Raw genomic sequence first — 21,235 nt, forward strand, 5'->3', positions numbered from 1 at the left:
TGGTGATGATGATGATGATAATGTTGGTGATGATGATGATGATGATGATAATGTTGGTGATGGTGATGATGATGATGATAATGTTGGTGATGATGATGATGATAATGTTGATGATGGTGATGACTAAGATGAAGATGACGATCATGATGAAGAAGAGGTAGATAATGATGTTGACGATGCTGATCAACAGGCCTATACGACATATCATCTTTCTGTTATGTTATGGCACGAAAACGAAATAGATTAAACCAAAAAGAAATTATTATTTTAGTAGTTATTTGCCAACATAATGTGAAAACGCTTGAAATTTCCGTCTGCAAGTTCCAACAACGATGGCCTTTAAATCATATTGGACCATTCAGGTATACAGTACAGGACGCTTCACATCATGAAATTATCTCATACATGTACACTTATCAAATCGGTGTTATCGTTGACCTTAAACCTATCTCATCCCATTGTTTAATTCTTTTTCATCATCCTAGATTAAAACGATTTTTTTTAAATAACACTTCATTGCACATTCAATGACTTCGACTTCCGTCTGCAGAATGCTTGTGTTATCATGGTTATATCCAAAGAATTGAATTTCCTGGTATCACCATTTTATATGTTGTTTGTCAGATCCAAAGTCCAATCAATATGTCCACATTCAGTAAGAACCCGATGTTGGGGGGGGGGGGGGTACTGATTTTACACGGTGGGCATCGTTTTCTGTTCTGTTCTATTTGTGGTAATTCCCGTAGGAACTCGGCAGGACAGCATTTTGCTGGTAAACGCCAAGCTGGTATATAACCAATTACCTTGGAAACATTTTACGTCTACGTTAATCAGTCAGAGTGGCTAACGTAATAGACGACAAATATCACTCTTGGGCCTTTTTATCAAAGTGGAGACAATGACAGAGCTGGGATTCGAACTCACAACTTTGCGATTATGAGTCCAATACTCTAACCACTGGACCACACGACCCGAAAATGAATACACATTTAAAAAAATCATACAGCGCTCTTTACTATATGAACCTTACAGTAATTGTTTTAACAGTTTAAACAACTGTTTAAATCTTAAGCAACAGAGTTTAATTTTCAATATATAATTGTCAATGAATTAAACATGATTTTTCAAACGGTTAAACAAATACTATAAGATTCATACAATAAACAGCGTTGTATAAAATCTTAAACAGCGTTTTTACTGTGTAGACTCGGATATCAAAGGATGATAACTAATTAAGGACCTTAGTCCGGGAAGGGGGGGGGGGGGAGATCGGTATACAGTGACGGGAATCTCATAAGCTAGTGGCAAAGAGGGTGGGGGGCACATCAAGCCTTGTGTATTCCTTCTGCACGAAAGTAACTCAAATAAATATGTACAAACACTGCAAAAACTCCGGGGTTGATTTAATACCAACCCGGAATTTATATCTGTCCACATCACCAGAGAAGTGTTAAACAGCACCAGTTTCGTTTTGGTCTAACACCAGAAAGGTGTTAATACAACATCAAACAGTACTAAAACAGCATTGATTTTAGTACTTCTTTGGTGTGGACATATATAGATTCCGGGCTGGTGTTAAATCAACGCTGGAGTTTTTGCAGTGTATTGAGTGGGACACACCCCCACCCTTATTCTCGGATAACTGCCTTTGCTGTGTAGACATTCCCTGATCATCGGCGAGACAGCCCAGTTGTTATGTTACCTTTGTGAATCATTTTTGCGTGGAGACATCTTATAAACAGGGAGTGTTGGTATAATCGACATAATAGGAACATAACCCAGACGTGTTCACAAGCGTGCTAATAAGACAAGGGTAAGTCCAGTATCTTGTGTTTTTTTTTTGTGTGTGGGCCAGGTGTATCAGAAAAACCCAAATAATCACATATTTCCCTGAGATATAAATTAAGTGACAGAATAAAACGTTTCATCTAGTATAAGTCCAATCTTTCAGCACATTTTCAATTGTCCGAAAATTAAGGAAAAGTATTTCTTATGGCTTTGGCTTTGGAAAAGTGAAAAATTGTCATTATGAAGGTGAGATCATTCGTACGCGACTCAATTTCTTTCATACACCTGCTTCGTGTGTCCCTGTCTAGATGAAAGAAATTGAGTCGTGCACAGCAAAAACTGTGGTGTTAACCGGTGTACATAGAGGACCACACCAGTTATTTAACACCGGTGCTGAATTGGTGGTGTTAGTTTTACACCTATAGGTGTTATTACAACACCTTTTTAGTTACATTTACACTCTTTGGTGTTATGTTCAATCTTTAGGGTGTAATTTTAACACCTCAGGGTGTGGTCCTCTATTAACACCGATTGGTCTCAGTTTTAACACCACAGTTTTTACAGTGTGTATGAATGAGCCCACCTTTATAAAGACAAATTTTCACTTTTCCAAAGTCATAAGGAATATTCTCAAAATAATTGTTTTGTCTTCTGACGAATGACCGGATACTGTGGTTATTGACCATTCACCAGCAAGTTGAAATCCACGAGACGTACCTGGTATCTTCGCACGAGCCAACTAACACAACTTCGTGTAAAATATCAGATATACAACCTTGCTACATTTTCGGATTGTTAATAAGTGCGTGTTAAGAAGAGGAATGTTTTTTTTATGTGGCAAATCCTTGATGTTTTTATATTCATTTCATTGTTGATTAGCAAAAAAAACATATATATATATTACAAATGAAAATAAAAAAGAGAGAAATCTTCAGGAAATTGTTTGATAATGTTTGTGTGTGATTTATTTCCATTGCCTAATTTGTTTTTAGCCAGTTAGATGCAAGGATGTGCAGTAACTTGTAAAAATAGGTGGTAAAGTCATGTTTTTTTTAGTTATTGCCCAACAGATAATAGGGATATTTCGCAACCGCTGCACAAACGGTTTTTTTTAGAATATGGTGAATCTATTGTCAAGGGTACTTTATGACAAAGAGGCCTTTGTCGAGAATCAGTAAAGCAATGCGGAAGTGTCGTCCTGGACCCTGTACGAACGATATGTGCGGCAATGCTTTGTCAGCTCAGAAACTGATTAGGTACGCAGCAAAAACTGTGGTGTTAACCGGTGTACATAGAGGAGCACACCAGTTATTTTACACCGGTGTTAAATTGGTGCTGTTAGTTTTACACTTATAGGAGTTATTACAACACCTTTGGTTGTTACATTTACACTATTTGGTGTAATGTTCAATCTTTAGGGTGTAATTTTAACACCTCAAGGTGTTGGCCTCTATTAACACCATTTGGTGTCAGTTTTAACGCCACGTACAGTTTTTACAGTGTAGAAACTCTTGTTCTTGGTTTACCTGTTTCCGTAAAAGACTTCCCAGCTATTCATTGTCATTTGCCGAGCATTTTCAGAACTGCGTTCTTATTTTCGTTGCCCTGCGTGGAGCGAAGACTCCCTAATAAGACTCGAGGGGGGGGGGGGCGTTGTGGGGGTGTCTCTCCTCTCCAAGTTCGCCAATATTCGACAAAGAGCTCTCAGCAGTTCATTTTAAGTTAAAGATCAAGTCTACCCCAGATAAATTATTATTCAAATAAGTAGAGAAAAATCCAACAAGCATAATGCTGAAAATTTCATCGGAATCGGATGTAAAATAAGAAAGACAATTTATCGTTTCGCTTATTTTTCACAAAACACAAAACAGTGATATGCACATCTCAGTGGCATACAAATGAGACAGTCAATGATGTCCCTCACTTACATTTCTTTGGGTTTTTACTGTTTGAATTATACAATATTTTATTTTTACAAATTTGACAATAATGACCAACTTGACGGAACATACAGTGTTACACAATGCTAATTCCACATGTTCAATTAATTGCTGTCTCACATAGCTTTCTTGTTTACATCCGATTTTAATGGAATTTTCAGCTTCATGCTTGTTGAATTTTTCTCTTTTTATTTTTTTTTATTTGGACTTGTCATTTAATGGACATTTACTGTGTTTTTAGAAACTGTCTCAGTTGAAGTTGGGAAAACTCGATTACCTTGATTGATTGATTTCTCCGTTTTATTAGTGCTCGATTTTCTTTCGTCACAATGGGGACTACTCTAGCATCACAACGCGCCGTTCCAGACGTCGATCTGTCTCAAAAGACTGCCATTGTAACTGGGGCAAACACGGGTGAGTCCAATATAAGTAATTGTATCTCAAAGGGGAAGTTCACACTGACAAAAGTTAATGTAAATTTAAGAAGCGGAAAAAAATTGTATTGGTTACCAAATGAGTAAAACAAATAAAAGAAGAAGAAAGTTATCAAAATTTCATTTGTCTTTATATCTGTTATGTCATATGCAAGAACCTTTCAGATATACTATATAGTAAAAAAATTGAAGCTATATTTTGTTGTACAATCACTATATCAAGTGAAAAATTTCATTTCATATACGCTCATGAAAGGAAAGTATTTTTGTCTTAATACAAATTAAAGTACAGAAAAAAAGGTGAATGGGGCAAGGAACACGCTTGTAAGGGGCACTCTCCTGAAGTAAAAAGGGGCAATGATTCCTGAATTGTCACTTACTTGAAGACAAGGGTGCACTTGCCCACAAAAAACGGGTCCTTCTCAGGTGAAAGGGGCACAGAATACGTTCGAAAAGCGGCATTATTTGGTGACACCTGAAACGGGTCCTCTACATAGGACAAGAGGCTCTTTGTAACACTTTAAACAGGTCCTCCTTTCATGAGGAGACATTCTTCTTGCGTAAAAAGGGCACTTTTCAGGTCTTCAAAGAGTGTGATGGCACTGCGCCCCCGCCCCATCCCAGGATCACCGCTCCTGCTTGGAATGACAAAACTTCCTTCAGTTAAATCGATGGTAAATCTGATGAATACCCTCGCAGTATTGTTTGCAAAATAGGTTAATAGTAAAAATCCCTCCTCTCACATAAAAAAGAGTGTTTCCTTTTCCTTTGATTACAGGAATTGGATTTGATACAGCTAAAACGTTTGCCCAACTTGGAGCCAAGGTCATTGTAGCATGTCGATCCGAAAGCAAAGCGAAAGAAGTAAGTAAATATATTATGTAACAGCATTTCCAGGTCTAATTATGGGGCCCATTAGGCAAGAGCCGCCCCCAAAAATGAAATTAATACATAAAATATATATATACATACCCATATATCATTTCAAATTGAAACGGACATTAATCGTTCATTTTTGTTTAAAAGAGAAGAATGCATACCCTATAAATCAACCAATTGTAATTACATTTGTTAAAAAAATAATGTTTCTTTTAATGTAAAAGTATTAGCGGATTTGATATACTGATTATATATTATTATTGATATATTAGTAATAACCTAATTTAGCACCTATATGTAATGATGCTGAGATTTGAAGAAAAAAAATATATAACTAGGGTATGTAAAATTTTGACCTCAATTGTCATGATTTTACGATACGAGTATTTATTGGCGAAAGATAAAACGATACATTTTCACGAATGTTTATTTACGAATGTCATTACGTAACAAATGTTTGTCATGAAGTGATGAGTTTATAGGACAGTGTCTGAATACTTCTGGGGTTTGATAAGTCGATTCACGCGTGTATGTTGCTGTGAGCGACTCGCAAAATTTGACATGCATTTTAATTTATATTTGAATCACTTATCGAATATGTATATCATTTATTCAATGTTGAATTTTGTTCATGCTTTCATTTAAATTGAATTAATTGATCTTGTAATTATTTGTATTATGTTGAAGAATGAAAAATAAATTGAATTGAATTGAAAAATGGTCGACCATTACAATATACAAAAATATGTACTAGGATCGTATGATATATTTCTGAAAAATACAGGGAAGATTTTTTTTTACTGGACGATTATTATTTTTAGCATTATCAATATTATTGATATCTCTATTATTATTATTATAATTGATGCCATTTGCATTGTACATGATATGTATCGTACAAGTAACTTGTCATCATCGCGTATATATATATATGTATATGTATATTTTACTTTCATTTTTTTTTCGGCATCACCAATTTTTCCAAAGGGTAGAGCTCTGGGGAACCTTGATTTAAGCTACGCCTACCATTGTTCTCTTCATCCATTTCTTTGCACAATATATATATATATATTGGCTTAAGTGATAACAGATCAAATCAAGACATATCCAGTCTATTACCTCAAAAATTTTCGAAGATATATCCTTCGTCCTCCTGGAAGGAAGACGACCAATATATCGTTATACTTGTTTTCATCCTTGTGATAAAAGCCTCTCTTAATACATGTCTTTCTCCTTTCCTTTTTTTTTTTCTTTTCTCTCTCTCTCTCTCCTAGGCGATAGATAGAATGCACGAGGAGCACAAAGAAGAGACGGCAAATGAGAAGAAATCCAATTTCAAAATTACGATATATCGTGTTGTATATACTTGTTTCATCCTTGTAACAAAAGCCTCTCTTAATGCATCTTTTTCTCCGTTCTTTCTTTCTTTCTTTCTTTTTTTCTCTCTCTCTCCTAGGCGATAGAAAGAATGCACAAGGAGCACAAAGAGGAGAAGGGAAATGAGAAGAAAACCAAGTTCAAAATTAAGGTAACATAATGATACGTTTGATAGTGAATTAATGATACCAATGCTGTATTTTAATTGCAATGACAACAGTTTTCTAACGATATAGTAAAATTCAAATGACAGATATACTGATTATTATTGATAAATAATAACTTCATTATCAAACAGACCAAAGTAACAAATAACAATAATGATTAAAACGCATTTTTCACAATTACAAGTTTGTAGTTTGTGCAAAATCATACCTGTTAATCCAAATAAAATTCAAATTTAAATTAATTCATATCACATCTCTCTAAAAATAAAAACAAGATAAACTGCAAATTGAACTTCCACTGGCATTTGCTTTGTTGGTTGTTTTTACTAGCGATATTGTGACGTCAAAAATAAACCTTTTCAATTGTAAGGAAAGGTTTTAACATTGATTCAAATTTCATCTCCTTTTATTCGTCGCATTAGTCATTGTGATACATTTTATCCAACTGGTTCCATATCATTATGATGTAACCATCACTTCACTTATATCACCAACAGGCCAACGAACTTGATATTGAATTCATGGCCCTTGACCTCTCGTCTTTAGAAAGTACGATGGACTTCGTAAAGGCATTTAAAGCCAAAAAGATCCCTCTTCATATACTGGTGTGTAACGCCGGCATGGCATACGGAGGAGAAGGTAATCCGATTTTTCTTTTCTTAAGGAATGAATACACCCCTTCCCTGCGCTCAAAGGGTATCACAGGCCTAATAAATTTTGCCATAGACTCGTTTGTTAAAGTGGCACTTAAAAAAATATCACAAAAAATAAGGAGGAAATTCGAGGGTTAAATGTGGATAGGATATATGTCTGACATTCCATATCTGACCATAAAAGGGTACCTCGACCGGCTCATTTTAAAAATAAATCGGCATTTATGAAGACTACATCTGACGGGATCAAATTCATCACTTGAGGGAATAAAAATGGCCCTAATTCTTCCGCCAGTAAAAGTATGTGGTGACATATGTTCCGGGGGGGGGGGGGGCACTTCCATTCACAAGTGGATACCATGCGCGACCATGGGGTCTCGAAAAGCACCCTAAACACGTAATTTCCACATTCTGAAAATGCACCCCTTAACAAGTATTGGCATGTGAAACCCTACCCTTAACAATAATTGGAAAAAAAGTTACTCTTGGCAAATATTCACTGAAATGAGCCCCTAAACAAGTAAAGGAATGTTTTATTGTTACGGGTCCTTCGGTCGTCGGCTTTACCATAATTGGTTTAGTACGACCCACCTTCTACACCTCGCGCAAATCGGACCCTAAATACGTAGTGTTGGGGCAAAAAGGACATCATTTATAAAACATTTTAATTTTGTGTTATCATCCCCGCAAATTCGACCCTAAACACGTAATTTTTCTCGTGAAATAGATACCCTTTTTTCATTATTTTGGTGTTTTTGACACCCTTATCACGTTACGTACGTAACGTGCCCTATCGTGAAAAAGACATCCTTTTTACGTGTTTTTTGGTCGCGCATGGTATTCACTCGTCAACGTAAGTGCCCCCCCCCCCCCCGGCCGCTCCTTTCCAATTTGGAAAAAGTAAGTAAGTATGGTACCCTCCCTAGAATCATTGTTAGATTGTCAGACATATTCGTTCATTTTTGTCAGTCAGCAATATCAAATTAAAAAAATTGAGCTATTGGTTGGCTCGAAAGAATATCTTTGGCCTGCCAGTTGTAGTTAAGGCCAGTGTGACCATATGCATAAACCGCACGGGAAGCAGATATTGGAACCAGGCAATTGTTAGTCTGAAGGCACTGACCCTTGTTTTTCGTTTCGTGCCTAGTGCAGAGCCTGAAGCAGTGTGACTATTCACTTATGTACTGTGGCTGCGTCTAGCTTTTGTTTGACACAGACCACGCAGTGACACAGGTAGAGTTCGGAGTATAGTCTTCGCTCTAGACATGTTATATTTGGTTAAAAAGAAATTTTTAAATCGTAGAAATTTTTAAATCGTCACTTAAAGCTCACCTTTTCTCATAATTTCTTTTTTACCGATTGACTTATATTATTATAACAACCTGTGCGCTTTGAAACACCTGTATAAAGCGCCCTACAAATGTTATTATTATTATTGTTATTATTAAAAAGTCATGATCAAGTATGTTTTTGTAGACTAGGCAATTGTTACACCCATGTTTGAACCTCGTAGCGTAAAGAGAACTCGAAGTAGCTATTACTAATCCGGAAAATAAATTGCCTTCGGATTTTACATAGACGAAACAATATTATTATTTTGTAAGGAACGGTATTTATTTTGCATCTGGGTAACATCATTCAAGTGACCTGTTTGACAGGACTACACTGCTTAGAATGTTGCATTATGGGTTAGAAACCTGGTCAGAAGAAGGACTTGATGTGGCGAGAAAAGGCTACTGGTTCCCGTCAGCTTCAAATCGTTTTGGTATCCCAGGTCCGTCCCTGTTTAACCTAATACCGATCTCTCTCTGACCTCCTTGATCATTCTAATTTTGAAATTGTCAATTTATTTCATTTATCATTCGCACAGTGAAAACAGCTGACGGTTTCGAGATCCACTTCCAGGTCAATTACTTGTCGCATTTCCTCATGACCCTTCATTTACTTCCGGAATTGAAGTCGGCGGGCCCCAACGCTAAGATCGTGTTGGTTTCGTCAATGGCCTATCGCGGTGCACGATGGCAAGAGGATAACATGCAGGCAGTCAATAGGGACCAACTCAGCAAATATGGATTTACTAAGCTGTATCAGGTGGGTTGATGTAACAATAGAGTACCAAACCGATGAGATCAGTTGTCGGTCATGGTATCATGGCGGCCTGGTTCCAAACAAATGTACCCGCTGAATGAAATCATGTGTTTCTCATAGGAGAAAATGGCCGCCATATGAATTTCACAGCTTGCAACCGGTTTTTCAGCCGAAGTCATTTCCAAATACAGTTGTATACAGACGATCGACAGCTGCGACTCTGCTTAGAACCAGACCGCCTTGACACCATGGCAACTGACGTCACACTTCGGTACTCTATAGGGATTTTTCGCTTTTACTATGCCGAAACTCTCTTTAACGGATCGATTACTTTGAAAATGCAATTGAAGTCACAATTTAGAGCTGAGAGGTTTTTGTTGAAAATTGATGGACCGGCACGGCAGATCATCCGAGGATTTGCACCGGACGAACAATTGCAAATATCGTTGCCCAGACTCAAGAGATTCCGATGCTGTCCGGTCCATCACCTTTCGCAAAAGCCTCTCAGCTATTCATTGTAATTTGACATGCATTTTCAAAGGAATTGGTGCGTTGTAGAAAGTTTCCTCCAAGGAAATGCGAAAAGTCCGGCCGAAATAATACTGCCAATATGACGCAAGTTTTGTCGGCCTTATGGAAGATAAAAATTTCGTCTTGTTCATTAAAAATTCGTGCTTGCACTCAGTTAAAGAGAAAATCACCCCCCCCCCCCTGCCCTAGTCTGCAATGCAGACTCTGAATGGCTCGTGAGGTGGGATCTGCTAATGGTTTGCGAAGCAAACCAGCCTGAAAGGGCGAGCGAAGCGAGCCATCTGCAGCCTCAGTAGACCTAGTCTGCTATGCAGACTCCTTGAATCAGCTGTGGACACTCTGCAGATGTTGCCCCTCCCCCAAATAAAAAGAATGAGAGAAAGGAGAAAATCAAACATTACAAACCCATCAAAGTCTGCTTTAGGGTCTAAATAAAAAAAAAACATGCGCGCTTATATTTCTCAACCTGATTATACACGCATCACGGTGATACGTGAATGGGAGACTCGATGATATCACGTGAACACTACTTCTTTTCGCATATTATTCTATGAAAGAAAAACTGTTGCATAAGACGATACGAACAGTTTTCATTGTATCACGATAGGGTTAGAAAAATGACAATGACACGTGTTCTTGAAGGTATCAAAGATGCGGCTTCAGATTATTCTGGGTAAAAAAGAGAAAGTTTTAATACATGTTGTCTACAAAAATGCCTGTTTTCAAGTTTGAGACATCATGGGTTTGCAAAAAAGAATGGTACCAAGTTTTTATTTCGTCTAAAATGTGTTCCATTTCCTTACATAATGTATATATACAGAGTCTTGTATTTCGAAAATTTTCAAGTTTTGGGAAAAGTAAAAAAAAAAAATGTAGTCTTCGACTTACAATTTCATCCAAATTATCCTTTCATCCTTCATAGATAGTATTAAATTGTAAGAAATTCATTCATCTTTCACATGACATTGATTTTATAGCAATTGAATCTTTATGTCAAATCGCTTCGAAAATTCTAATTTCACAAAAATGGCGACTACTATGGACGCCACTTGGATTCGGAGGTTTCTTGCAATAAGTGGTTTGATGTAGACCTATTGAATGTCATTTGCTACACTCAAAGCTTGAAAACAAGCATGGTCTACTTAAAGGAGAATGAAACCATTGGAACAAGAAAGCTTGTGTGAAAACAGAAAAATCAAAGAAACAAATCAACAAAAGTTTGAGAAAAATCAGACAAATAATGAAAAAGTTATGAGCATTTGAATATTGCGATCACTATTGCTATGGAGATAGCAAATTGGCAATGCGACAAAGATGTTTGATGTCACTGATGAACAACTCTCCCCATTACTTAAGTATATATTTCACTTAAATTGCCTCTTTTATCACATCTATCCATAAATCATGTGTTCTTTCTACATAATGGCATGTAATACATATTTTTTAAGAATACGTAATGGATAAAGAGTTTGTATCATCGTAAGAAAAAGCAAAAAGATACATTTTGAGGGTATTTTATAGTCCACCAAAGGGAAAGTTGTTCATCAGTGACATCACACATCCTTGTCGCATTGCCAATGGGGGTATCTCCATAGCATTAGTGATTGCAATATTCAAATGCTCATAACTTTCTCATTATTTTTCCGATTTTTCTCAAACTTTCTTTATTCTTATTCTTTGATTTTTCTGTTTCTACACAAGCCTATTTGTTCCAAAGGTTTCATTCCCCTTTAACGGTTTTTTTACAGGATTGGCCCTCCGATTAAACTTTTTTTCTTTCTTTATCCCTAGATTATGGAGATGTTCACACTGGCCGACAAGTTGAAAGGATCTGGGATCGATGTGTTCTCACTTCACCCTGGTTTTGTAGATACAGATATAACGAAGAAAGATGGTCAACAGATTACTTGGTTGATGAGAGTTTTAGTGAGCGTAATAACTTATATGGGTAAGTGAACATTGGCGGCGGAAGCCAAAAATTTTAGGAGGGGACAAGCAAAAAAATGTGACAACGAAAAAAAAAAGGTCATCAACAACAAATTTACGGGGGACCGTCCCCCCTCATCAAATTTAGGGGGGACACGTCCCCCCGTCCCCCCGCTTCCGCCGCCTATGTAAGTGAACATGGTGAAAGAACATAGTAACGTAGTGTTTCCCCTAGGACGTGCGGAGGGCGAACTGTATTGTGTGAATCTCACTGTGAAATTATGTCGATAGTGTTATATTAGATTCGAGCATTTTAACGGTGTAAGTAACCAGTTTGAACACGCTGTAAACAGTGCAAAGGTATCCATTGGCCCGTATTCTGAAGTCGGGCTAAACTTAAACTCAGGTTTAAAGTCGTGGTTTAAGTATGGGAAGCCAAAAGTGTCAATTTTTTTATCATATTGTATGTTTCTTATGTTTTCTGTGCTCTTTCCTGATTCATCGATGGTGATGAAGACAATCATCATTCTGTTTATACTTCCTACACAATAATGAATGATTTTGGAGCCCAATGAGCTGAAAGTATGAAATTAGTGATTATGTAGCAATTGGCTGTCCATACTTAAACCACAATTTTAAACCTGAGTTTAAGTTAAACCCGACTTCAGAATACGGGCCACTGTGTTTAATCTAATTCACACTTTCAAATGTGGTTGTTTTACTGGTGCAATGCAGAGTGTGTTCACTCACTATAAATACACTGTGAACAGCCAACCTATAGATGTGGCCACAGTGTGGATCGTCTCCACACTGTGAAAGCTGAATGTTTTGACAGTGTCAATCAGATCATCACATAGTTATCTGCGTGGACACACTGATAACACACTGTAATGTAAACACAATGTGAACACTGTTTGGAAACACAGTAAACACACCGGTGAACACTATGTAAAACACACTGAACGCACTGTTAACACACTGTACACACCGATCGAGAACACACTATGAACACGCAGAACACAACGTGAACACACTGAACTGTGAACATTATGTGAACACACTATGAACACATGGTGAACACACTGCAGACACACTAGGTATTATTCTATAGCCATGGTTTAGTTAAACCTTGGTTAACTTCGATCACACATTAATGGAGTGACAGTTGTCGAATTCATCACCAATTGAACATTATTCTTATCCTGCTGCTAAAGCTAAAAAAACAAACCAATATTTGAGACGTGAGATGGGATCAATACGAAAATGCAAAAGATAAAATGAATTTTAAAGAATTTATTGGTACATCATAATTGCCACGAATATTTGAGAAATATTTTGAAACCAGGCAGTATTCCATATAAGTGTGGTTTAAATTCAAGTTCTGACTAGGGTTAGGCCTACGATTATCAGAATACCACCCACTGTGAAAAGTGAAAACACAACTTAGTAGTGTCCACAGTGTGTTCACCGTGCGTTCATATACTAGTCTAGCATCTGAACGCACGGCGAGCACACTGTGGACACACTATGACCACACTGAACACACTGAACACACTTTGAGCACACTGAATACACTGTGTACACACTTCGAGGACACTGTGGACACACATTTTGAACACACTGTGAACACATTTTGAACACACTGTGAACACATTTTGAACACACTGAACACACTTTGAGCATACAGAATACACTGTGTACACTGTGGACACACTTTGGACATCAATCGTAAAAATCAACCACTGAGCTCGGGTTATTGCAGGGCCCTGGTTAACAAAAAAGTACAGCTTTGCCGATGTTCATACTTTCAGTTAATTCCCTGAAAATAGAGCAGTAAACCTAAATATATCAAATAACAATATATAATAAATCGCCATTTTGAAAGCTAGAAGAAAAATATGGATGAATAAGAAATAAGAAAGTTATAGGGACTATCGAACCTGAGCCTTAGAAAACATTAAGGTGATTTCGAAATGGTATTTTGTGTAGAGGTTTTGACGGTAGGTGTGTGGTCCCGGGCTTTTGGTATAGACAAATTGATTCTCCGCTCGACATTTAGTAAATCATCAAACATTTATGATTAACTTGGAAGTAGGACTAATTTTTCCCATCTCGAAACGTTTACGAATAGGCCTATAACATTGATAGCATAAAATTGTATTTCGTCGTAAAAACATACTATTTTGAATGAACTTCCCTCTGAGCAATTCATATAATAGCAGGCAATGAATAAGAGTTGAATGTTGAGACTGCCACATTGCATTATCGAGCTGAGTAACATGATTATGCCTCATGATGCATAAAGTTAGAATCTACTCGCGGTTTCTCTCATATTATAGGGCTGGCCCGAACCACTTTTGACGGAGCTTTGACAAGTATCCACGCCGCAATCAACCCGGAGTTTGATGGCAAGACAGCGATTTACTTGGAAAACTCAAAGCCAGCCACTCTCCAGAATCCACTTGCGACGTAAATACCCTTTTTTTAATTCCTCGATCTTATCGTTTAACTACCTTTGAATATTCTCCAATTCTCTTACCCTACTCCTCCTTATACAATATAAATTTCATACAAACATGGACTCCCATTAAATTGCTTAAAGGTCAAGTCCACTTCAGAAAAATGTTGATGTGAATCAATAGAGAAGGTCAGACAAGCACAATGCTGAAAATTTCATCAAAATCGGATGTTAAATAAGAAAGTTATGACATTTCAAAGTTTCGCTCATTTTAACAAAATAGTTATATGAACGAGCCAATTACATCCAAATGAGAGAGTTGATGATGTCACTCACTCACTATTTCTTTTGTTTTTTATTGTTTGAATTATACAGTGAGTCCCAGAAAAAACGAAACCGAGATTTAGCGATCATTTATCATTACTTAATCATAAATAAAATAGACAAATGACCTACCAATTTAAAGCTTAGAATCTCTTCTTTCATCTGATATTACTTAGATTATTTCTCATTCACGCATGAGTGAGCAAATACAATTTGAAGAAAGGATATCAAAAACTCATTTGGCAGGGGGTATCTGGGTTTCAAAAAGAAAACCACATTTTTGAAAAGTTCAATATCTCCTCTTTAATTTGATACCTAAATTACAGAAAATGGACAAGAAATAACAAAGTTCTGGTCATTTGAAATAAGGCTTGAATTTCAATAATTTCATAAAATGAAGAGGTTCTCCAGGCTGGCTTTCAAACTCACTCAACACTCCGTTTTGTTGACGATCAGCCATGCATTAAATCTTTTGTTCACCATGCGAAAGCTTCTGTGGGTAACCGGTGAAAACAAGTTTATTTCATGAAATTATGGAAATACAAGTCTTATTTCAAATGACCAGAACTTTTTTATTTCTTGACCATTTTCTGTAATTGAGGTACCAAATTAAAGAGCAGATATTGAATTTCTCAGAAATGTGGTTTTCTTTTTGAAACCCAGATACCCCTCGCCAAATGAGTTTTTGATATCCTTTCTTTCTTCAAATTGTTTTTGCTCACTCATGCGTGAATAAGAAATAAGCTAAGTAATATCAGATGAAAGAGGAGATTCTAACCTTTAACCCTAATTCTCCCGGGGGGGCCATAATGCCCCCCCTCAACAATTTTCGCGATATATCTGCTGCGCGAATTTTTTTCACCTCGCAGCTCACTGACTTTTTACATTCAAGTCTCGCGCAAATTTTGAGACCAAATTTGTGACGCCCGGGTACGCGGTTACGACATTACGCAACATTATGCAAGTGCATGTCAGACCCAAAATTGCTCATAAACGTGATTTCATGTACAAATCCAATGCAAATTGCGTATTTAGCCAAAATTCATAAATGTATCATTTTTATTTCTACTTTTACTGATTATACTTAATTAATTTTGCCTTGTTTATGATCAGAATTATGTCTGGAACAATTTCAGTTGAAAAACAATAATAAACAAAAAGTAAAAAACAAAGAAATACATAAGAAATTCATAAAACAATAAAATACATAAGAAATTTATTTCCAAACCAAAGTTTTTTTGAATTACGATTGTTAAGAATGCTACAAAGAAAATTTTTACCAAAAATTAGCATTCTAGGAGCTTTATTTAGTGAATTAGAGCAAAAAGTATGATTTATGCATAAATTAGCATATTTAATTCATATAAAATAAAATCTCATTATTTTGGAAAATTTTACCATCGCACACTACCAGCGTGCAATTTTTTGCGTCGCTCGCGCGATCGGCGGCCAAGATCTTAAGGGGGGGGGGCCCCCCCCCCCCGGAATGACAAGAATCAAAATACCCCGGGAGATTTAGGGTTAAATTGGTAGGTCATTTGTCTATTTTATTTATGATTAAGTTATGATAAATGATCGCTAATTCTCGGTTTCGTTTATTCTAGGACGCACTGTGCAATATTTCCATTTTTACGAATTTGACGATTAGGACCTTCTTGTCTGAAACAAAAAATGTTAAAATAATGGAATTCCACGTGTTCAGGGAGGAATGAATCTTCATTTCACATGACAGTGACGAGAAAATAAAAATAATTCATATAATAAAATGTAAAAGAAAGTGAGTGAGTGATGTCATCAGTTCCGTCATTTGCATACCGACCGAGATGTGCATATAACTGTTTTGTGAAATGAAGCGAAAATTTAAAATGCAATAAATTTCTTATTTACATCCGATTTTTATGAAATTTTCAGTGTTATGCTTGTTGAATTTTTCTCTTTTTATTCAAATCAAGTTTTTGTTGGGGTGGACTTGTCCTTTAAGTTGTGATTAACAATTTTTTGCAATCATAAATAGGATGGGTATCTAATCAAACAATTAATGCGGCGCGAAGCGCGATCTGACTTTTTGTAGTTAGAAAGGGCATTCAATACTGAGATTAATCCTAAAACAGGTCATTAAAAGCAATGTTAACCAAGAACGGGATGGGTACATAATCTACATAATTGACGCGAGCGCGAAGAGCGAGCTGAAAATTTTGATTTTCAGATACAAAAACTGATCATTCTAAGCCGTTTTAGAAACCATGAACAGAATGGGTATATAACTCAACAATCGATGCGAGCGCGAGGGGCGAGCTAAACATTTTGATTACCCGACCTGAAAACTTAAAACCTTTGGTAATTATCCATATTCTTTGTTTTACCGGTAGCTTAGGAAGGGGGGGGGTTGGGGGATAACCCCCCCCGTAGATCCGGCACTGGATCGTTTCTTTTTTAGTGAGCTTAATTTCGCCCCGCGACCTACGCTTGATTCAAGAATACAGTAAATGTATTTAATATGCGAGTCAAATGACAAAAGAAAACCGAGTAAATTTGGATTTGATTCAGTGTTGATTGACAAATATTCGACGAAGCCACTTTCTTGGTTCCTCGTCATGAAGGACATTTGGCAATGCACAGGCCTATTCAAGAGGGTTCGTACCCCGTACTACGTTGGGCGAAAACTCTCTAATAATGTATTTTTTAAAGAGTTTTTCATGAAAGGCATGGGGGCATCCTTATAAAGAACACATCAATTTAATGATAAACAAAAATTTCTTCAACAATAATGAAGACATCATCACCCATTTTTATCATTGCCATAGGGACAAGGAGAAGCAGGCATTTCTCTGGAAATACAGCCTGGATTGTCTGAAGGATTACGTCACCGAAGATACGCTGAAAGATCTGACGTCACAATGAAGCTGAACCTATAGCCTCACTGGCATGGTCGCTGGATAAAGGCAGTTTTTAATGATCAACGGGAGGCAGGAATATTAATTACCTATATAAAGATTCCCATGAACTACCGAAAGAAGATAAAATCATGCCTCGTTCCTGAGTTGGTAAATTGCCAATTCGTCTATCGTCAACTCGTCCTCCACCATATGGTCTACCTTTATATAGTTTCATGCAATTCCGTCCATCAACATTTCGTCTGTAGACAAACATAAGGTCCAATAATAAATTCATCTAATCACCAGTTCATCTATGACCATATCATGTCATTACCAGTTGGTCTTGCGTATTTTCATTCATTTCGCCCGATTAACACTTAGTCTAATTAGACCAAATGGCTATCACAACAACTGGTTATGAGACAACATGGTGAGAGGACGAAATTGCAATTAGACCATATTGATAATGGACAAACTGATGCTAGACCAAATGATAGTAGACGAGTTGGTAACTGGACGAATTGGCATTCGTCCAATGGAAAACAACCCACTGAGTCAATATTCAGATAGTAACTTTGCACAGGAGGCCGAGATCTAAGCACTATATGGTCTATATTTTTTTCCTTTTGACAAAAATGATAAAGACATCAACCTAATTAATTGTGCAAGATCCAAATAAAAATCGCAAATTTAATTAGTAATTATAATCATCATGGTCATTGTTGTAGCTGTTTAAGAAGTGACATGAAGGAACAGAACTTTGGTGACATTGTCATCAATGTACCTACAGTGTCGCAACAACAATAGTACTTCGATACCTAAAAGATTTCAGTGTGCTAGGCCACCTACTCAAATTGCCTGCGGGGTGCTCTCTGACGCACGAAGCCCCCCCCAAAAAAAATTTCCTTTAGGGGCTGCGCGTATTATTCTCCTTAGGCAACAATCCTAGATAATAGAAGATTTGTGAAAATGAAAATTAAGGCCACCGCACACCTTACGACTGTTCGCGTTCCGATTTTGATACAAATCGCATTTTTTTTTATCTTCATTTTCTGAAGATGTGAATGGAACGTATCATTTTATTTGAGGTAAAATCAATTGAAAGAATAATAATAATATAACCAAAGATGCTTCCTTATATATATATATATTTTTTTTTGCAGGAGTTTCTGCATTTTATTCAGAAGTCAATGATAAATCAATATGTTCACATAATTGAATGAATACAATTTAAATGTGACAATTAAAAAGATACATTGTAAATAATACAGAAAAGACTGATAATGAAATCATACCTAAGCATGTGATATAGTTCGGTAAAGGGGCCAGCTATTATAAGCACAGAGGTGCTTGAAGCAATAGCAGCCAGGAGAGGGGGCTACATGAACACCATCATAAATCATATTTGATAAACTGATCGTCACGAAATATAAGATTTAAATATATATATATATATATATATATATATATATATATAAATATATATATATATATATATATATATATATATATATATATATATATATATATATATATATATATAAATATATAAATATATATATATATATATATATATATATATATATATATATATTGGTAGAAGAAAAAATGGTAAAAAAATATCAATACGAAAGTGAATCTTTTGTCAATGCTATATGTTCTTTAATCATTCTTTAATATGTTATTTCTTCGCAATATGAATTGATATTTTATATGTTATATGATGTTACATTAAATGAACAAAGAAGAGAATACGATAATGATTTCAATGCTATCCTATGTTTATACAGCTTTGTAATCGAATAAAACTTTACCGATAAGTCTTTGTTTTATGTATACGTATGGTAGTCTCCCCCCAAAAAAAAAACCATAACAACGACGCATTAATTTTATTGACCGAATATCGAGAAATATAAAAGACAAAGATATATACATGTAATGATCACTGGGTATTATACAGTGCGTATCAAAAAAGTTTTTATCATTTAAAGTGGGTTTACATTTCATTTTTCATGTAATGCTTGCTTCTCTACACTTTTTCCAAGCTTGTCAATGATTGACAATGAAAATCAAGCCTTAGCCATTTCATGTAAATATCGTAAAGCAAATTATTGTCACGTTGGCCTAGGTGTGTTTAATAGTGGGTGGGGCGCAATGCAATCTTCAAAGTATTTTGGGGTTTGGTTTGGTCCTTCTCTGTGATTAGTCTAGATCAGGGCCCGGCCCGTTTTAACTATGGAAAGCCAGCAACGTCAGCATCATATAAATGCATGTCTGTTCAAAATATTTTTCTATATATAATGTATATTCATAAACTAATAGTTTTCTTGACAATTTGGAGTTTTCCTTTTTGTTTACAAAGGACAATTTGCAAATGTAGAAAAAATTATGACACTAATGGATTTCCCTAAAGTTACGATTGATTGAATCAGTCGTAACTCTTTGTAAGACGATGCCCTGGACGCTAGTAGTTATTCGTTCGTAAAGCACTACACTGACCGCGCACAGCTACACACACAGACATACACACACGCTCTCACGCAATCTTTCCACTTCTTTTCACAAGGTGAAAAGACAGTGAGGATGTGTTTGTGTAACTGTGCGCGGTGAGTGTCTTTTCACCTAGTGAAAAAAAGTGAAAAGATTGCGTGATAGGCATGATAGGGTGTGTGTGTTTGTGTTTAGCTGCGCGCGGTGAGTGAGTGTAGTGTTTTCCGAACCGGTATCTAGACTACTCTGCGATGACTAGAGCTTGTGGTATTCTGTCGCAAACGCGACATGGAAGTAACAGAAAAAATATTACATGACACAATTCAACACAGTATACGGTATGGAGCAATAGTGTGAAGAATTCAGTAATTCCATTGATTGTCTTTTCAATCTTTTGTGACGTATTATGACGCTTATTACGTACGTGTAATTTTTCAAAGATGCGTCATCGAAGGAAACACCCTACGCGCAGTATGATTTGTCATTGATATTCATTATAAGTGCGCAATTTTGTTGTTTTATTTACTTACAATATTTATTACCAAAACAGTATTTTTGGTATTGAAATGCGCATATTTGATCACTTTTGAATTTTACATGCCAAGGAAAGGTCGGCTGACATTCATCTCAGACAGATCTCCCGTCATTTGAGAATATGAATATTAATTATCTCTTTTATGACATATTCCTACCAACTGACAAATTTTGCCGTTTAAACAGAAAAGCACCATGAACGTGTGGAGGCGAAGACTGAGGCCATTTGTAACCCAAGTTCGAATTTATTTAAAATGTCACCATTCCGTTGTTAGTGTTAGTTTTTAGTTTTTGTCTCACCTGCGAAGCAAAGTGAGACTATAGGCGCCGCTTTTCCGACGGCGACGGCAGCGACGGCGGCGGCGGCGTCAACATCAAATCTTAACCTGAGGTTAAGTTTTTGAAATGACGTCATAACTTAGAAAGTATATGAACCTAGTTAATAAAACTTGGCCATAAGGTTAATCAAGTATTACTGAACATCCTATTAGAGTTTCATGTCACATGACCAAGGTCAAAGGTCATTTAGGGTCAATGAACTTAGACCATGTTGGAGGAATCAACATCGAAATCTTAACCTGAGGTTAAGTTTTTGAAATGACGTCATAACTTAGAAAGTATATGGACCTAGTTAATAAAACTTGGCCATAAGGTTAATCAAGTATTACTGAACATCCTATTAGAGTTTCATGTCACATGACCAAGGTCAAAGATCATTTAGGGTCAATGAACTTAGACCATGTTGGAGGAATCAACATCGAAATCTTAAC

At 36.3% G+C, this 21,235-nt stretch overlaps 1 protein-coding gene across 1 annotated transcript; it reads left to right on the plus strand.

Moving 5' to 3' along the window:
* Window positions 1-1,396: 1,396 nt before the first annotated feature.
* Window positions 1,397-18,295, plus strand: LOC121417431 (dehydrogenase/reductase SDR family member on chromosome X-like). Its single transcript, XM_041611140.1, has 9 exons — window positions 1,397-1,813; window positions 4,036-4,142; window positions 4,941-5,026; window positions 6,498-6,569; window positions 7,083-7,224; window positions 9,109-9,329; window positions 11,649-11,805; window positions 14,123-14,252; window positions 17,370-18,295. Exons 2-9 carry the CDS (start codon window positions 4,058-4,060, stop codon window positions 17,464-17,466), a joined length of 990 nt encoding a protein of 329 aa, XP_041467074.1. The 5' UTR covers window positions 1,397-1,813; window positions 4,036-4,057; the 3' UTR covers window positions 17,467-18,295.
* The last annotated feature ends 2,940 nt before the right edge of the window (window positions 18,296-21,235 follow it).

This window comes from Lytechinus variegatus, chromosome 6 (assembly GCF_018143015.1).
Source record: "Lytechinus variegatus isolate NC3 chromosome 6, Lvar_3.0, whole genome shotgun sequence".
Taxonomy (NCBI): Eukaryota; Metazoa; Echinodermata; class Echinoidea; order Temnopleuroida; family Toxopneustidae; genus Lytechinus; species Lytechinus variegatus.